The sequence below is a fragment of the Pleurodeles waltl genome, chromosome 4_1 (assembly GCF_031143425.1).
Source record: "Pleurodeles waltl isolate 20211129_DDA chromosome 4_1, aPleWal1.hap1.20221129, whole genome shotgun sequence".
In the NCBI taxonomy this organism is placed as follows: Eukaryota; Metazoa; Chordata; class Amphibia; order Caudata; family Salamandridae; genus Pleurodeles; species Pleurodeles waltl.
Window position 1 is genome coordinate 288,747,672 of NC_090442.1, and position 18,507 is coordinate 288,766,178.

At 48.2% G+C, this 18,507-nt stretch overlaps 1 protein-coding gene across 1 annotated transcript in view; it reads right to left on the reverse strand.

Annotated features, from left to right (window-relative positions):
- ZFC3H1 (zinc finger C3H1-type containing) overlaps positions 1 to 18,507 on the reverse strand; it is a 715,283-nt gene that overhangs the window by 530,528 nt on the left and 166,248 nt on the right. Inside the window, exon 13 of the mRNA XM_069228345.1 lies at positions 11,156 to 11,330. Coding sequence (XP_069084446.1) covers positions 11,156 to 11,330 — 175 coding nt within the window. The remainder of the gene's footprint in view (positions 1 to 11,155; positions 11,331 to 18,507) is intronic.

An 18,507-nucleotide genomic window follows, 5' to 3' on the forward strand; every position in this document is an offset into this window, starting at 1 on the left:
TTGAACCTTATCAGGTTGAGCTCTTAGGCCCAGGGGGACCCTCAAGGGAGGAGCTGTGTAAGGGACAAGAAACCTGTCCCTCTCTTGAAGGCCTTAGGCAGCAAGCTGCTGAAGAGTCCAAAGGCAAGAAAAATGGAACGCATAGGGTCTATTGGGAAGATGGACTCCTGTACACTGAGGCCAGAGACCCCAAACCTGGTGCCACTAGGAGAGTGGTAGTGCCTCAGCTGTTCAGGAAGTTCATCCTAACATTGGCCCATGACATTCCCCTTGCTGGACATTTGGGACAAACCAAGACGTGGGAGAGGTTAGTCAACCACTTCTACTGGCCCAATATGTCCAACATGGTTAAGGAGTTTTGCCTCTCCTGCCCCACCTGTCAAGCCAGTGGTAAGACAGGTGGGCATCCAAAGGCCCCCCTCATTCCACTTCCAGTGGTGGGGGTTCCCTTTGAAAGAGTGGGTGTGGACATAGTTGGTCCACTAGAACCTCCCACAGCCTCAGGAAATATGTATATCCTGGTAGTAGTGGATCATGCTACCAGGTATCCTGAAGCTATTCCCCTTAGGTCGACTACTGCCCCTGCAGTAGCCAAGGCCCTCATTGGTATCTTTACCAGAGTGGGTTTCCCTAAGGAGGTGGTGTCTGACAGAGGTACCAACTTCATGTCAGCATACCTAAAGCACATGTGGAATGAGTGTGGAGTGACTTATAAATTCACTACACCATACCATCCACAAACTAATGGCTTGGTTGAGAGATTCAACAAGACATTAAAAGGCATGATCATGGGGCTCCCAGAAAAACTAAAAAGGAGATGGGATGTCCTCTTGCCATGTCTGCTTTTCGCTTACAGAGAGGTGCCACAGAAGGGAGTAGGATTCTCACCCTTTGAACTTCTGTTTGGTCATCCTGTAAGGGGACCACTTGCCCTTGTTAAAGAAGGCTGGGAGAGACCTCTCCATGAGCCTAAACAGGACATAGTGGACTATGTACTTGGCCTTCGCTCTAGAATGGCAGAGTACATGGAAAAGGCAACCAAAAACCTTGAGGCCAGCCAACAGCTCCAGAAGTTTTGGTATGACCAAAAGGCTGCACTGGTTGAGTTCCAACCAGGGCAGAAAGTCTGGGTTCTGGAGCCTGTGGCTCCCAGGGCACTCCAGGACAAATGGAGTGGCCCTTACCCAGTACTAGAAAGGAAGAGTCAGGTCACCTACCTGGTGGACCTGGGCACAAGCAGGAGCCCCAAGAGGGTGATCCATGTGAACCGCCTTAAGCTCTTCCATGACAGGGCTGATGTGAATCTGTTGATGGTAACAGATGAGGATCAGGAGGCAGAGAGTGAACCTCTCCCTGATCTTCTGTCATCAGACCCAAAAGATGGCACAGTAGATGGAGTGATCTACTCAGACACCCTCTCTGGCCAACAGCAAGCTGATTGTAGGAGAGTCCTACAACAGTTTCCTGAACTCTTCTCCTTAACCCCTGGTCAGACACACCTGTGTACCCATGATGTGGACACAGGAGACAGCATGCCTGTCAAGAACAAAATCTTTAGACAATCTGACCATGTTAAAGAAAGCATCAAGGTGGAAGTCCACAAGATGCTGGAATTGGGAGTAATTGAGCGCTCTGACAGCCCCTGGGCTAGCCCAGTGGTCTTAGTCCCCAAACCTCACACCAAAGATGGAAAGAAAGAGATGAGGTTTTGTGTGGACTACAGAGGGCTCAATTCTGTCACCAAGACAGATGCCCATCCAATTCCAAGAGCTGATGAGCTCATTGATAAATTAGGTGCTGCCAAATTTCTAAGTACCTTTGACTTGACAGCAGGGTACTGGCAAATAAAAATGGCACCTGGAGCAAAAGAAAAGACAGCATTCTCCACACCTGATGGGCACTATCAGTTTACTGTTATGCCCTTTGGTTTAAAGAATGCCCCTGCCACCTTCCAAAGGTTGGTGAATCAAGTCCTTGCTGGCTTGGAGTCCTTTAGCACAGCTTATCTTGATGATATTGCTGTCTTTAGCTCCACCTGGCAGGATCACCTGGTCCACCTGAAGAAGGTTTTGAAGGCTCTGCAATCTGCAGGCCTCTCTATCAAGGCATCCAAATGCCAGATAGGGCAGGGAACTGTGGTTTACTTGGGCCACCTTGTAGGTGGAGGCCAAGTTCAGCCACTCCAACCCAAGATCCAGACTATTCTGGACTGGGTAGCTCCAAAAACCCAGACTCAAGTCAGGGCATTCCTTGGCTTGACTGGGTATTACAGGAGGTTTGTGAAGGGATATGGATCCATTGTGACAGCCCTCACTGAACTCACCTCCAAGAAAATGCCCAAGAAAGTGAACTGGACTGTGGAATGCCAACAGGCCTTTGACACCCTGAAACAAGCAATGTGCTCAGCACCAGTTCTAAAAGCTCCAGATTATTCTAAGCAGTTCATTGTGCAGACTGATGCCTCTGAACATGGGATAGGGGCAGTTTTGTCCCAAACAAATGATGATGGCCTTGACCAGCCTGTTGCTTTCATTAGCAGGAGGTTACTCCCCAGGGAGCAGCGTTGGAGTGCCATTGAGAGGGAGGCCTTTGCTGTGGTTTGGTCCCTGAAGAAGCTGAGACCATACCTCTTTGGGACTCACTTCCTAGTTCAAACTGACCACAGACCTCTCAAATGGCTGATGCAAATGAAAGGTGAAAATCCTAAACTGTTGAGGTGGTCCATCTCCCTACAGGGAATGGACTTTATAGTGGAACACAGACCTGGGACTGCCCATGCCAATGCAGATGGCCTTTCCAGGTTCTTCCACTTAGAAAATGAAGACTCTCTTGGGAAAGGTTAGTCTCATCCTCTTTCGTTTGGGGGGGGGGGGGGTTGTGTAAGGAAATGCCTCCTTGGCATGGTTGCCCCCTGACTTTTTGCCTTTGCTGATGCTATGTTTACAATTGAAAGTGTGCTGAGGCCTGCTAACCAGGCCCCAGCACCAGTGTTCTTTCCCTAACCTGTACTTTTGTATCCACAATTGGCAGACCCTGGCATCCAGATAAGTCCCTTGTAACTGGTACTTCTAGTACCAAGGGCCCTGATGCCAAGGAAGGTCTCTAAGGGCTGCAGCATGTCTTATGCCACCCTGGAGACCTCTCACTCAGCACAGACACCCTGCTTGCCAGCTTGTGTGTGCTAGTGAGGACAAAACGAGTAAGTCGACATGGCACTCCCCTCAGGGTGCCATGCCAGCCTCTCACTGCCTATGCAGTATAGGTAAGACACCCCTCTAGCAGGCCTTACAGCCCTAAGGCAGGGTGCACTATACCATAGGTGAGGGTACCAGTGCATGAGCATGGTACCCCTACAGTGTCTAAACAAAACCTTAGACATTGTAAGTGCAGGGTAGCCATAAGAGTATATGGTCTGGGAGTTTGTCAAACACGAACTCCACAGCACCATAATGGCTACACTGAAAACTGGGAAGTTTGGTATCAAACTTCTCAGCACAATAAATGCACACTGATGCCAGTGTACATTTTATTGTAAAATACACCCCAGAGGGCACCTTAGAGGTGCCCCCTGAAACTTAACCGACTATCTGTGTAGGCTGACTAGTTTTAGCAGCCTGCCACAAACCGAGACATGTTGCTGGCCCCATGGGGAGAGTGCCTTTGTCACTCTGAGGCCAGTAACAAAGCCTGCACTGGGTGGAGATGCTAACACCTCCCCCAGGCAGGAATTGTCACACCTGGCGGTGAGCCTCAAAGGCTCACCTCCTTTGTGCCAACCCAGCAGGACACTCCAGCTAGTGGAGTTGCCCGCCCCCTCCGGCCAGGCCCCACTTTTGGCGGCAAGGCCGGAGAAAATAATGAGAAAAACAAGGAGGAGTCACTGGCCAGTCAGGACAGCCCCTAAGGTGTCCTGAGCTGAAGTGACTAACTTTTAGAAATCCTCCATCTTGCAGATGGAGGATTCCCCCAATAGGGTTAGGATTGTGACCCCCTCCCCTTGGGAGGAGGCACAAAGAGGGTGTACCCACCCTCAGGGCTAGTAGCCATTGGCTACTAACCCCCCAGACCTAAACACGCCCTTAAATTTAGTATTTAAGGGCTACCCTGAACCCTAGAAAATTAGATTCCTGCAACTACAAGAAGAAGGACTGCCCAGCTGAAAACCCCTGCAGCGGAAGACCAGAAGACGACAACTGCCTTGGCTCCAGAAACTCACCGGCCTGTCTCCTGCCTTCCAAAGATCCTGCTCCAGCGACGCCTTCCAAAGGGACCAGCGACCTCGACATCCTCTGAGGACTGCCCCTGCTTCGAAAAGACAAGAAACTCCCGAGGACAGCGGACCTGCTCCAAGAAAAGCTGCAACTTTGTTTCCAGCAGCTTTAAAGAACCCTGCAAGCTCCCCGCAAGAAGCGGGAGACTTGCAACACTGCACCCGGCGACCCCGACTCGGCTGGTGGAGATCCAACACCTCAGGAGGGACCCCAGGACTACTCTGATACTGTGAGTACCAAAACCTGTCCCCCCTGAGCCCCCACAGCGCCGCCTGCAGAGGGAATCCCGAGGCTTCCCCTGACCGCGACTCTTTGAATCCAAAGTCCCGACGCCTGGGAGAGACCCTGCACCCGCAGCCCCCAGGACCTGAAGGACCGGACTTTCACTGGAGAAGTGACCCCCAGGAGTCCCTCTCCCTTGCCCAAGTGGAGGTTTCCCCGAGGAACCCCCCCCTTGCCTGCCTGCAGCGCTGAAGAGATCCCGAGATCTCTCATAGACTAACATTGCGAACCCGACGCCTGTTTCTACACTGCACCCGGCCGCCCCCGCGCTGCTGAGGGTGAAATTTCTGTGTGGGCTTGTGTCCCCCCCCCGGTGCCCTACAAAACCCCCCTGGTCTGCCCTCCGAAGACGCGGGTACTTACCTGCAAGCAGACCGGAACCGGGGCACCCCCTTCTCTCCATTCTAGCCTATGCGTTTTGGGCACCACTTTGAACTCTGCACCTGACCGGCCCTGAGCTGCTGGTGTGGTGACTTTGGGGTTGCTCTGAACCCCCAACGGTGGGCTACCTTGGACCAAGAACTGAACCCTGTAAGTGTCTTACTTACCTGGTAAAACTAACAAAAACTTACCTCCCCCAGGAACTGTGAAAATTGCACTAAGTGTCCACTTTTAAAATAGCTATTTGTCAATAACTTGAAAAGTATACATGCAATTGAACGGATTCAAAGTTCCTAATGTACTTACCTGCAATACCTTTCAAACAAGATATTACATGTTAAATTTGAACCTGTGGTTCTTAAAATAAACTAAGAAAAGATATTTTTCTATAACAAAACCTATTGGCTGGATTTGTCTCTGAGTGTGTGTACCTCATTTATTGTCTATGTGTATGTACAACAAATGCTTAACACTACTCCTTGGATAAGCCTACTGCTCGACCACACTACCACAAAATAGAGCATTAGTATTATCTCTTTTTGCCACTATCTTACCTCTAAGGGGAACCCTTGGACTCTGTGCATGCTATTCCTTACTTTGAAATAGCACATACAGAGCCAACTTCCTACAACCACACCATACCATCCACAAACCAATGGTCTTGTAGAAAGATTTAACAAGACATTGAAAGGCATGATCATGGGGCTCCCTGAAAAACTCAAAAGGAGATGGGATGTCCTCTTGCCATGTCTGCTTTTCGCCTACAGAGGTGCCTCAGAAGGGAGTAGGGTTTTCCCCCTTTGAACTTCTGTTTGGCCATCCTGTAAGGGGACCACTAGCTCTTGTAAAAGAAGGCTGTGAGAGACCTCTTCATGAGCCTAAACAAGACATAGTGGACTATGTACTAGGCCTACGTTCAAGGATGGCAGAGTACATGGAAAAGGCAATTAAAAACCTTGAGGCCAGCCAACAACTCCAGAAGATGTGGTATGACCAAAAGGCTGCTATGGTGGAGTTTCAGCCAGGGCAGAAAGTCTGGGTTCTGGAGCCTGTGGCTCCCAGGGCACTTCAGGACAGATGGAGTGGCCCTTACCCAGTGCTTGAAAGGAAGTCAGGTCACCTACCTGGTAGACCTAGGCACTAGCAGGAGCCCCATAAGGGTGATCCATGTGAACCGCCTCAAACTCTTCCATGACAGGGCAGATGTGAATCTGTTGATGGTAACAGATGAGGGCCAGGAATCTGAGAGTGAACCTCTCCCTGATCTCCTCTCCACAGACCCAAAAGATGGCTCAGTTGATGGAGTAATCTACTCAGACACCCTCTCTGGCCAACAGCAATCTGACTGTAGGAAGGTCCTGCAACAGTTTGCTGAGCTCTTTTCCCTAACCCCTGGTCAGACACACCTGTGTACCCATGATGTGGACACAGGAGACGGCATGCCTGTCAAAAACAAATTTTCCAGACAGTCTGACCAAGTTAAGCAAAGCATCAAGGTGGAAGTCCACAAGATGCTGGAATTGGGAGTCATTGAGCACTCTGACAGCCCCTGGGCTAGCCCAGTGGTCTTCGTCCCCAAACCTCACACCAAAGATGGAAAGAGAGAGATGAGGATTTGTGTGGACTACAGAGGACTTAATTCTGTCACCAAGACAGATGCCCATTCCATTCCAAGGGCAGATGAACTGATAGACAAACTAGGTGCTGCCAAATACTTAAGTACCTTTGACTTGACAGCAGGGTACTGGCAAATCAAAATGGTACCAGGAGCAAAAGAAAAGACAGCATTCTCCACACCTGATGGGCATTATCAGTTTACGGTTATGCCCTTTGGTTTAAAGAATGCCCCTGTCACCTTCCAAAGGTTGGTGAATCAAGTCCTTGCTGGCTTGGAGTCCTTTAGTGCAGCTTATCTTGACGATATTGCTGTCTTTAGCTCCAGCCGGCAGGATCACCTGGTCCACCTGAAGAAGGTTTTGAAGGTCCTGCAAGCAGCAGGCCTCTCTATCAAAGCATCCAAATGCCAGATAGGGCAGGGAACTGTGGTTTACTTGGGACACCTTGTAGGTGGAGGCCAAGTTCAGCCACTCCAGCCCAAGATCCAGACTATTCTGGACTGGGCACTCCAAAAACCCAGACTCAAGTCAGGGCATTCCTTGGCTTGACTGGGTACTACAGGAGGTTTGTGAAGGGATTATGAATCCATAGTGACACCCCTCACAGAACTTACCTCCAAGAAAATGCCCAAGAAGGTAAACTGGATTGTAGAATGCCAACAGGCATTTGACACCCTGAAACAAGCAATGTGCACAGCACCAGTTTCCTACAACAGTTTTCAGTGTAGCCATTATGGTGCTGTGGAGTTCGTGTATGACAGACTCCCAGACCATATACTCTTATGGCTACCCTGCACTTACAATGTCTAAGGTTTTGTTAAGGTTTTGCTTAGACACTGTAGGGGCATAGTGCTCATGCACCTATGCCCTCACCTGTGGTATAGTGCACCCTGCCTTAGGGCTGTAAGGCCTGCTAGAGGGGTGACTTACCTATGCCACAGGCAGTGTGAGGTGGGCATGGCACCCTGAGTGGAGTGCCATGTCGACTTAGTCATTTTATCCCCACCAGCACACACAAGCTGGCAAGCAGTGTGTCTGTGCTGAGTGAGGAGTCCCTAGGGTGGCATAAGACATGCTGCAGCCCTTAGAGACATTCCCTGGCATCAGGGCCCTTGGTACCAGGGGTACCAGTTACAAGGGACTTACTGGGTGCCAGGGTTGTGCCAATTGTGGAGACAAAGGTACAGTTTACGGGGAAGAACATTGGTGCTGGGGCCTGGTTAGCAGGCCTCAGCACGCTTTCAAACCGTAACTTGGCATCAGCAAAGGCAAAAAGTCAGAGGGTAACCATGCCAAGGAGGCATTTCCTTACACCAAATTTACTAGTATTCCTTCCACAGGAGATGTATGCGCTGTAGGGATTTGTAGGAAGTCACTGTTTTGTTGAGGTGGAAGAACCTCTGGAAGCAGATGTTTTACCTCTTCCTCTATTATTAGATCCTCTGTAAGAACCTCTAAATGAACCTCTGTTATAGAAGTGTGATCCCAGTTTTTTTGTGAGGTGGATGGGTCTGTGGCTGATGGTTTGAAACCATCTGCAAATTGTGGTCTACGAAAAGTGCCTCTAGTGGGTGTGGTGTATAGTGCTCCCCAAGTCTCAGCTGTTTGAGTCTTTCTTAAGCTTCTCCAGTAGTATCCACTTCTGGACCAAATAAATGCTCCTTATCAAAGGGCATGTTTAATACAGCTTGCTTTATATCAGGTTTAAAACCTGAACATCTTAACAATGCATGTCTCCCGATTACTATGCTGGTGTTGACCCCCCTTGCTGCTGTATCAGCTGCATCAGTAGCACATCTAATTGCCTTATTAGAGATAGCCTGTCCCTCTGCTACTATTTGTTGCCCTCTTTACTGATGTTCTGGTGGAAGATACTGCAACATCTCTTCCATCTCATCCCAGTGGGGCCTACTGTACCTGGCCAGGAGTGCCTGGGAATTTGCAATCCTCCAGTGGTTTGCAACCTGAGTAGCCACTCTTACCTGCTGCGTCTAAATTTGTTTTTACTTTCGTTGTCTGGAGGAGTTCTCCTGTAGGCTGACTATTGGCACATTTCTTGCCTCACCTACAACTATAGAGGCCGGTGGTAGTCGTGTTCAAATAAAAACTGGATCAGAGGGTGAAGATTTGTACTTAATTAAAAAGAAAATCAACTCTAGGTGTAATTATCCTTGCTTTGACTGGTTCCTTAAAAAGATCTGCAGCATATGTAAGCATACCTGGAAGCATAGGGAGACATTATTACTTTGACATCTACACACAAGGAGTACAAAACAGAAAATCCTTTTCAATGTGATCTGTATGCAATTGTACGTTGTGATACGCAGCTTCCCTAGCTATCACTTGATTGTAAGCAGTGATATCTTCAGGGAGAGATGGCCTCGCTGGGTATAAATCAGGGTCATTATGGAGAATGGGCTCATGATCATATAGATCCCATGGGTCTACATCTTCTTGAACATCACTTAGGTCACCCCTATGAGGTGATGCGGATGATGTCTGATGAGAGAACTGTGTAGTGTGTAGGAGTGGTGGTGGGATAGAAGGAAGGAAAGGAGAATGTGGTGGTGAAGGCTGAGGGTTTGTGTAGCCTTTTCTTTCTCCTTCTCTTTAAAGGCTTTCTTAGGCCCAGCATCCAAAGTCCCCTGAAATGTAGTTTTTTAAAAAGTTTTTTTATTTTAGTTGTTATAGGAGGAGAGGCTATGATCCTTCCTGTTTCCTTCTATATGTGAAGTTTGTGCTGCTTAGCATCCACAACCTCTAATACAGTTTGTACTGCAGATAACTCCTCAGTTTTCGATTCCAAAGGTTTTGACACAGAATGCTTGACTTGGAGCAAAAATGTTGGCTCCGATGTGTAAATGTCAATTTTTTCAGCTTGATACCTAAACAGATGTAGCAGTCTATTCAGTCGGTGGCAAACGCACTATGGTCTTTTGTTTCGGTGCCGAACCCGAAGATTAGTCATCCGAATGCATTTTTCGCCTCCGACCATGGCCGAAGGGCAGTGGAGGACAGATGACCAATGCAGGAGTCTTAATTGGCTTTGTTTGCGGTGATGGGGCTGATGTAGTCATGTACTGCACCGGTGGTATGGACTGACTGTCGACAGAGTCTCAATCCGAGTCTGAATCTGTAATGGAGACAGCTGTGCTATGTCCTACTTCTTCCTGCATGTGCTCCTCAGGTGTGTCTTCTGTCGATTTGGACACCATCTCCAATCAACGAGCTCATTGGTCCCAAAGAGTCTTCTTTGATCGAAACGATCTACAGGCGTCGCAAGTCTCCTCTCTGTGTTCCAGAGACAGGCAGAGATTACACACCAAATGCTGGTTGGTGTAGAGAAATTTGGCGGGATACTGAGGACAGAAGCGAAATGGTGTTCGTTCCATTAGCCTAACATCGTTCGACTAAATTGTATCAAAGTAGGCCCAAGAAGAGCGAGGTCGCCCCTAGGGGCATGTAATCGGCTCAGATGATTGAAATCGGATGGACTATAAAAAGTAGAAAATGCAATCAAAACTATACAGACGCTGATAGAAAGTTAGAATAAAGTTCATAAGATACCAAACTGAGATCCACCGGAGCAAGCGAAAGCACGTCTGAAAACAATGTAACAAAGGAGAGGGGGAGTCAATTCGATCTTGTGACTCAAAAAAATTCTTAGAAGAAAAACAACTTGTAACACTCAAAGCCCAATACTAGATGGTGGACTTTTGCAAAGCACACGTATCTACAGCTACACATGCCATTGAACATGCACTCACACATGTTTAAGTGTAGATCAGTGCTTGGGAGCCTTTGACAAGTTTTATACTTTCAGTAGTCTTCAGTAGGGAAGGTCTTTATGGGGAGAGAGGCATGTTCAGCTTTTGTACCATTTATGGATAAGTGCCAGCACAGCCACCAGATGCCAAACCCTGGCTTCAGAAACGAAAATTGCTAGCTCATCTAATGAGCAGGACCCCTGCTGCAATCAAAATGAGTGGGACTACACACTGCCTAGCAGGACTGTCCCAGTTCTCCCCAAGTGAATTATGGTATAGGTCAGTCTTTACTCTCAGTAGGTTATGTGATCCACACATTATTCAACCAGTTAGTCAGCTGAAGTACACCAAACATCTCGAACATATGCCAGCCAAGCAGACTTAATGGATTCTCACCCTGACATCTAATGTTTATGCGCAGACAATCATCCTAATAAGTTTAAAGCATGTATTTGCCCTTTACACACCTCTCACAACATATCCTATTATCAGCCACAAACATTAACCATGAAACGTGACTATAAGCAAATTCGAGCACTTTTGGAAATTATGAGGAGAATGAAGTGCTACAAGTTCTACAATACTACTTACATTTTTTTTTTTTTAAATATACCAACTTTGGAATATTATAAACAAGTCATTAACAAAGACAATATCAACACTTTTGTACTTTTGTATTTGATGCCAACCATGGCATTAACAGATCAATGCAGTAAATGTATCTAAACAGTTTACAAATGTTTTAACAGATCAGAGCCTGTTTTTATTTTTCAGGTTTCCAGCTATACACAACATTTTCTGGGCTATGCACTCAAGTTCAAACATATTTGAGACTTACTTGCTCTTGTAGCTTTTTCAGAAATATCCTATTTGCAGAAAGAATCTTTTCAGTAGCCTGCATCTGTTCACATAGTTTCGACATCTTTGTTTCAGCTAGTCGTACAGATTCTTTTTTCTTTGCCTCCTGCTGCAAGAGGTGCTTAAGCACAGATTCATCCTTCATTAGGAGGATCCTACAAAAGAAAACCTGGCTTTTAAAACTTGTTAAACTGCATGAGAATAAGTGACTAGCTGAATTAATTCTACACCTCAGGGGGTCCACGAGTGGAGGGTGCTAGCCATTCCCTTTTCTTTTTTTTTTAGAAGAACTCTTGATCAAGTGAGACACACCCATCACCCTCTACATTTTAGTGATTGTCTACAAGAGCACTGGAAAAAACTTACTTTTGGCATACAATCGGCAAGATATCTTCATCTGAAAACGGGCTGACCTATGCTGTTGGCTATAGATCCCAGATACCCATTTACTAATGAAAACAATTAGAATTGCCAGAGTAAAAATAAAATATAATGTCCATAAATCAGCCTACGCTTGCTTCCAGGGAGGTAGACAGGACACTTAAATCTACAGTTCACCAGGCTGCAAACCGTTTGCTGACGTAACATTTTCCGTGTGCAGCGAACAGAGCTGTATAATGCATGCGGTGCACAAACTAAAGAGCAAGTGTGTGGTTTGTGGGCAGATGACATTGAGAACAATGCTTAGTAATAGTGTGGATTTAAGTCCATGTAGCAGCCTTACAAATATGTGATAGTGGGAAATTATCAAAGGACACTGCATCCTTTCATCTGAGTGGAATGTTCTCTGGGTACATTTGGGTTTGGCATAACATAGTTGAATGCATCAATCTACTTCATCAACCTTCCTTCTGAGATAGGTTTGATATGGCTGTGCAAAAGCAACAAAATTTATTTTGCTTTTCCTAATGGACAGCACAATACAGTCATCATAATATATGATCACCATTGTAGGAAGCTGGCTCTGTATGCACTATTTCAAAATAAGAAATAGCATGCACAGAGGACAAGGGTTCCCCTTAGAGGTAAGATAGTGGCAAAAAGAGATCATTCTAATGCTCTATTTTGTGGTAGTGTGGTCAAGCAGTAGGCTTATCAGAGGGTAGTGTTAAGCATTTATTGTACACACACAGGCAATAAATGAGGAACACACACTCAGAGACAATTCCAGGCCAATAGGTTTTGTTATAGAAAAATATATTTTCTTAGTTTATTTTAAGAACCACAGGTTCAAGATTTACAAACATTACTTTAAATGAAAGGTATTTCACTTAGGAACTTTAGGAACTTTGAATTAGCAAAATAGCATGTACAGTTTTCACACAAATGGCAATAAGCTATTTTAAAACTGGACACAGTGCAATTTTCAACAGTTCCTGGGGGAGGTAAGTGTTTGTTAGTTTTGCAGGTAAGTAAACCACCTACAGGGTTCAAAGTTGGGTCCAAGGTAGCCCACCGTTGGGGGTTCAGGGCAACCTCAAAGAAACCACACCTGCAGCTCAGAGCCGGTCAGGTGCAGAGGTCAAAGTGGTGCCCAAAACGCATAGGCTTCAATAGAGAAGGGGGTGCCCCGGTTCCAGTCTGCCAGCAGGTAAGTACCCGCGTCTTTGGAGGGCGGACCAGGGGGGTTTTGTAGGGCACCGGGCGGGGGACACAATTCAGCACAAAAAGTGCACCCTCAGCGGCACAGGGGCGGCCGGGTGCAGAGTGCAAACAGGCATTGGGTTTGCAATTTAGTTCAATGGGAGACCCAGGGGTCTCTTCAGCAAAGCAGGCAAGGGGGGGGGGGGGGGGCTCCTCGGGGTAGCCACCACCTGGGCAAGGGAGAGGGCCACCTGGGGGTCGCTCCTGCACTGGAGGTCGGATCCTTCAGGTCCTGGGGGCTGCGGGTGCAGTGTCCCTACCAGGCGTCGGGTTCTTAGAAGCAGGCAGTCGCGGTCAGGGGGAGCCTCTGGATTCCCTCTGCAGGCGTCGCTGTGGTGGCTCTGGGGGGGGTCAACTCTGGCTACTCACGGGCTCGCAGTCGCCGGGGAGTCCTCCCTGTAGTGTTGGTTCTCCACAAGTCGAGCTGGGGGCGTCGGGTGCAGAGTGCAAAGTCTCACGCTTCCGGCGGGAAACGTGTGTCGTTTCAAAGTTGCTTCTTTGTTGCAAAGATGTTTCTTCTTTGGAGCAGAGCCGCTGTCCTCCGGAGTTCTTGGTCCTTTTAGATGCAGTGTAGTCCTCTGAGGCTTCAGAGGTCGCTAGACCTGTGGAACGCGTTGCTGTTGCAGTTTTCTTGAAGTGGGGAGACAGGCCGGTAGAGCTGGGGCCAAAGCAGTTGGTGTCTCAGTCTTCTCTGCAGGTTTTGAAGCTCCGCAGTCCTTCTTCGTCTTAGGTTGCAAGAATCTAGTTTCCTAGGTTCTGGGGAGCCCCTAAATACTGAATTTAGGGGTGTGTTTAGGTCTGGGGGGTTAGTAGCCAATGGCTACTAGCCCTGAGGGTGGCTACACCCTCTTTGTGCCTCCTCCCTGAGGGGAGGGGGACACATCCTTAATCCTATTGGGGGAATCCTCCATCTGCAAGATGGAGGATTTCTAAAAGTCAGAGTCACCTCAGCTCAGGACACCTTAGGGGCTGTCCTGACTGGCCAGTGACTCCTTGTTTTTCTCATTATCTCCTCCGGCCTTGCCGCCAAAAGTGGGGCCGTGGCCGGAGGGGGCAGGCAACTCCACTAGCTGGAGTGCCCTGGGGTGCTGTAACAAAGGGGGTGAGCCTTTGAGGCTCACCCCCAGGTGTTACAGTTCCTGCAGGGGGAGGTGAGAGGCACCTCCACCCAGTACAGGCTTTGTTACTAGCCACAGTGACAAAGGCACTCTCCCCATGTGGCCAGCAACATGTCTGGTGTGTGGCAGGCTGCTAAAAGTAGTCAGCCTACACTGGAAGTCGGGTCTGGTTTCAGGGGGAATCTCTAAGGTGCCCTCTGGGGTGTATGTTACAATAAAATGTACACTGGCATCAGTGTGCATTTATTGCGCTGAGAAGTTTGATACCAAACTTCCCAGTTTTCAGTGTAGCCATTATGGTGCTGTGGAGTTCGTGCATGACAGACTCCCAGACCATATACTCTTATGGCTACCCTGCACTTACAATGTCTAAGGTTTTGCTTAGACACTGTAGGGGTATAGTGCTCATGCACTTATGCCCTCACCTATGGTATAGTGCACCCTGCCTTAGGGCTGTAAGGCCTGCTAGAGGGGTGACTTATCAATGCCATAGGCACTGTGAGGTTGGCATGGCACCCTGAGGGGAGTGCCATGTCGACTTAGTCATTTTATCCCCACCAGCACACACAAGCTGGCAAGCAGTGTGTCGGTGCTGAGTGAGGGGTCCCCAGGGTGGCATAAGATATGCTGAAGCCCTTAGAGACCTTCCCTGGCATCAGGGCCCTTGGTACCAGGGGTACCAGTTACAAGGGACTTACCTGGATGCCAGGGTGTGCCAATTGTGGAAACAAAAGTACAGGTTAGGGAAAGAACACTAGTGCTTTCAAATCATAACTTGGCATCAGCAAAGGCAAAAAGTCAGGGGGTAACCATGCCAAGGAGGCATTTCCTTACAACCATCCAGCCATGTAATGTATGTACTGTTGTTTTTGGCAAGAGATTGTGGAAGTAGGAAGTTGTAAGTTGCCTGATGTAGGAAGTTGGCTCTGTATGTGCTATTTCAAAGTAAGGAATAGCATGCACAGAGTCCAAGGGTTCCCCTTAGAGGTAAAATAGTGGTAAAAAGAGATAATACTAATGCTCTATTTTGTGGTAGTGTGGTCGAGCAGTAGGCTTATCCAAGGAGTAGTGTTAAGCATTTGTTGTACATACACATAGACAATAAATGAGGTACACACACTCAGAGACAAATCCAGCCAATAGGTTTTTGTATAGAAAAATATCTTTTCTTAGTTTATTTTAAGAACCACAGGTTCAAATTCTACATGTAATATCTCATTCGAAAGGTATTGCAGGTAAGTACTTTAGGAACTTCAAATCATCAAAATTGCATGTATACTTTTCAAGTTATTGACAAATAGCTGTTTTAAAAGTGGACACTTAGTGCAATTTTCACAGTTCCTGGGGGAGGTAAGTTTTTGTTAGGTTTACCAGGTAAGTAGGACACTTACAGGGTTTAGTTCTTGGTCCAAGGTAGCCCACCGTTGGGGGTTCAGAGCAACCCCAAAGTCACCACACCAGCAGCTCAGGGCCGGTCAGGTGCAGAGTTCAAAGTGGTGCCCAAAACACATAGGCTAGAATGGAGAGAAGGGGGAGCCCCGGTTCCGGTCTGCTTGCAGGTAAGTACCCGCGTCTTCGGAGGGCAGACCAGGGGGGTTTTGTAGGGCACCGGGGGGGACACAAGTCCACACAGAAATTTCACCCTCAGCAGCGCGGGGGCGGCCGGGTGCAGTGTAGGAACAGGCGTCGGGTTCGCAATGTTAGTCTATGAGAGATCTCGGGATCTCTTCAGCACTGCAGGCAGGCAAGGGGGGGATTCCTCGGGGAAACCTCCACTTGGGCAAGGGAGAGGGACTCCTGGGGGTCACTTCTCCAGTGAAAGTCCGGTCCTTCAGGTCCTGGGGGCTGCGGGTGCAGGGTCTCTCCCAGGCGTCGGGACTTTAGGTTCAAAGAGTCGCGGTCAGGGGAAGCCTCGGGATTCCCTCTGCAGGCGGCGCTGTGGGGGCTCAGGGGGGACAGGTTTTGGTACTCACAGTATCAGAGTAGTCCTGGGGTCCCTCCTGAGGTGTCGGATCTCCACCAGCCGAGTCGGGGTCGCCGGGTGCAGTGTTGCAAGTCTCCCGCTTCTTGCGGGGAGCTTGCAGGGTTCTTTAAAGCTGCTGGAAACAAAGTTGCAGCTTTTCTTGGAGCAGGTCCGCTGTCCTCGGGAGTTTCTTGTCTTTTCGAAGCAGGGGCAGTCCTCAGAGGATGTCGAGGTCGCTGGTCCCTTTGGAAGGCGTCGCTGGAGCAGGATCTTTGGAAGGCAGGAGACAGGCCGGTGAGTTTCTGGAGCCAAGGCAGTTGTCGTCTTCTGGTCTTCCTCTGCAGGGGTTTTCAGCTAGGCAGTCCTTCTTCTTGTAGTTGCAGGAATCTAATTTTCTAGGGTTCAGGGTAGCCCTTAAATACTAAATTTAAGGGCGTGTTTAGGTCTGGGGGGTTAGTAGCCAATGGCCACTAGCCCTGAGGGTGGGTACACCCTCTTTGTGCCTCCTCCCAAGGGGAGGGGGTCACAATCCTAACCCTATTGGGGGAATCCTCCATCTGCAAGATGGAGGATTTCTAAAAGTTAGAGTCACCTCAGCTCAGGACACCTTAGGGGCTGTCCTGACTGGCCAGTGACTCCTCCTTGTTATTCTCATTATTTTCTCCGGCCTTGCCGCCAAAAGTGGGGCCTGGCCGGAGGGGGCGGGCAACTCCACTAGCTGGAGTGTCCTGCTGGGTTGGCACAAAGGAGGTGAGCCTTTGAGGCTCACCGCCAGGTGTGACAATTCCTGCCTGGGAGAGGTGTTAGCATCTCCACCCAGTGCAGGCTTTGTTACTGGCCTCAGAGTGACAAAGGCACTCTCCCCATGGGGCCAGCAACATGTCTCGGTTTGTGGCAGGCTGCTAAAACTAGTCAGCCTACACAGATAGTCGGTTAAGTTTCAGGGGGCACCTCTAAGGTGCCCTCTGTGGTGTATTTTACAATAAAATGTACACTGGCATCAGTGTGCATTTATTGTGCTGAGAAGTTTGATACCAAACTTCCCAGTTTTCAGGGTAGCCATTATGGGGCTGTGGAGTTCGTGTTTGACAAACTCCCAGACCATATACTCTTATGGCTACCCTGCACTTACAATGTCTAAGGTTTTGTTTAGACACTGTAGGGGTACCATGCTCATGCACTGGTACCCTCACCTATGGTATAGTGCACCCTGCCTTAGGGCTGTAAGGCCTGCTAGAGGGGTGTCTTACCTATACTGCATAGGCAGTGAGAGGCTGGCATGGCACCCTGAGGGAAGTGCCATGTCGACTTACTCGTTTTGTTCTCACTAGCACACACAAGCTGGCAAGCAGTGTGTCTGTGCTGAGTGAGAGGTCTCCAGGGTGGCATAAGACATGCTGCAGCCCTTAGAGACCTTCCTTGGCATCAGGGCCCTTGGTACTAGAAGTACCAGTTACAAGGGACTTATCTGGATGCCAGGGTCTGCCAATTGTGGATACAAAAGTACAGGTTAGGGAAAGAACACTGGTGCTGGGGCCTGGTTAGCAGGCCTCAGCACACTTTCAATTGTAAACATAGCATCAGCAAAGGCAAAAAGTCAGGGGGCAACCATGCCAAGGAGGCATTTCCTTACACCTGACTTATCCCTACTTCCAACTGGCTGACATGAAATGGGAATACAAATGTTGCCAAAAAGCAGTGTGCGAGTAGCACAACGTTATCTTTGTGTACCTGCATAAACAGTTCCTAGTCTGACAAAGCCAGATGTTCATTTAACTCTGGAGAGAGCCTCAGGGAAAAAAATAACGAGAGAGACGAAGTGCAGTGTAAACAAGGGAAGGGGATTAAAGACTGACTGATGTTCTGTTTTATAAGTATGCAACTGTTACCTCCAAGTGAGCTTTAATTAGGGCTAGCCCAAACATTAGTGAAGTTAACAGATAACATATAATGTACTGAACTTTAGTTGTTAAGGGCTGAATGGTGTAGCTATGTAGGGGGAAGTGCCTCTTTTTGACATGGTCCACCGTACCCCCACCCCCCACCCCCACACACACACACACTTTTTGCCTGGTATATAATGCTATTTCGAATTAAAGTGCACTGGTTTCTTCTAACCAGGTCCCCAGTGCCAGATCTCTTTCACAAAACTGCACAGTTTTCCTAATTTGCAAAATATTTAGCACCTTCTGTAATTCCCTTGTAAATAGTAGCCCTGATATTAGGGCCTGGGGTACTAAGGAGGATCCCTGAGGGCTGCAGCACGAATTGCAGGCTGCGTTTCTTGGTGCAGACAAAAGTGAAAACACGACATGGAACACAGCCTGTGTCTCATGTCCCCCAAAACTGCATGCAATATATGCAAGTCACCCCCTTTAACAGGCCTTACAGCCCTAAGGTAGGGTGCATTGTATTACATGTGAGGAAATATCTGTGTAGGAAGTTGGCTCTGTATGTGCTATTTCAAAGTAAGGAATAGCATGCACAGAGTCCAAGGGTTCCCCTTAGAGGTAAAATAGTGGTAAAAAGAGATAATACTAATGCTCTATTTTGTGGTAGTGTGGTCGAGCAGTAGGCTTATCCAAGGAGTAGTGTTAAGCATTTGTT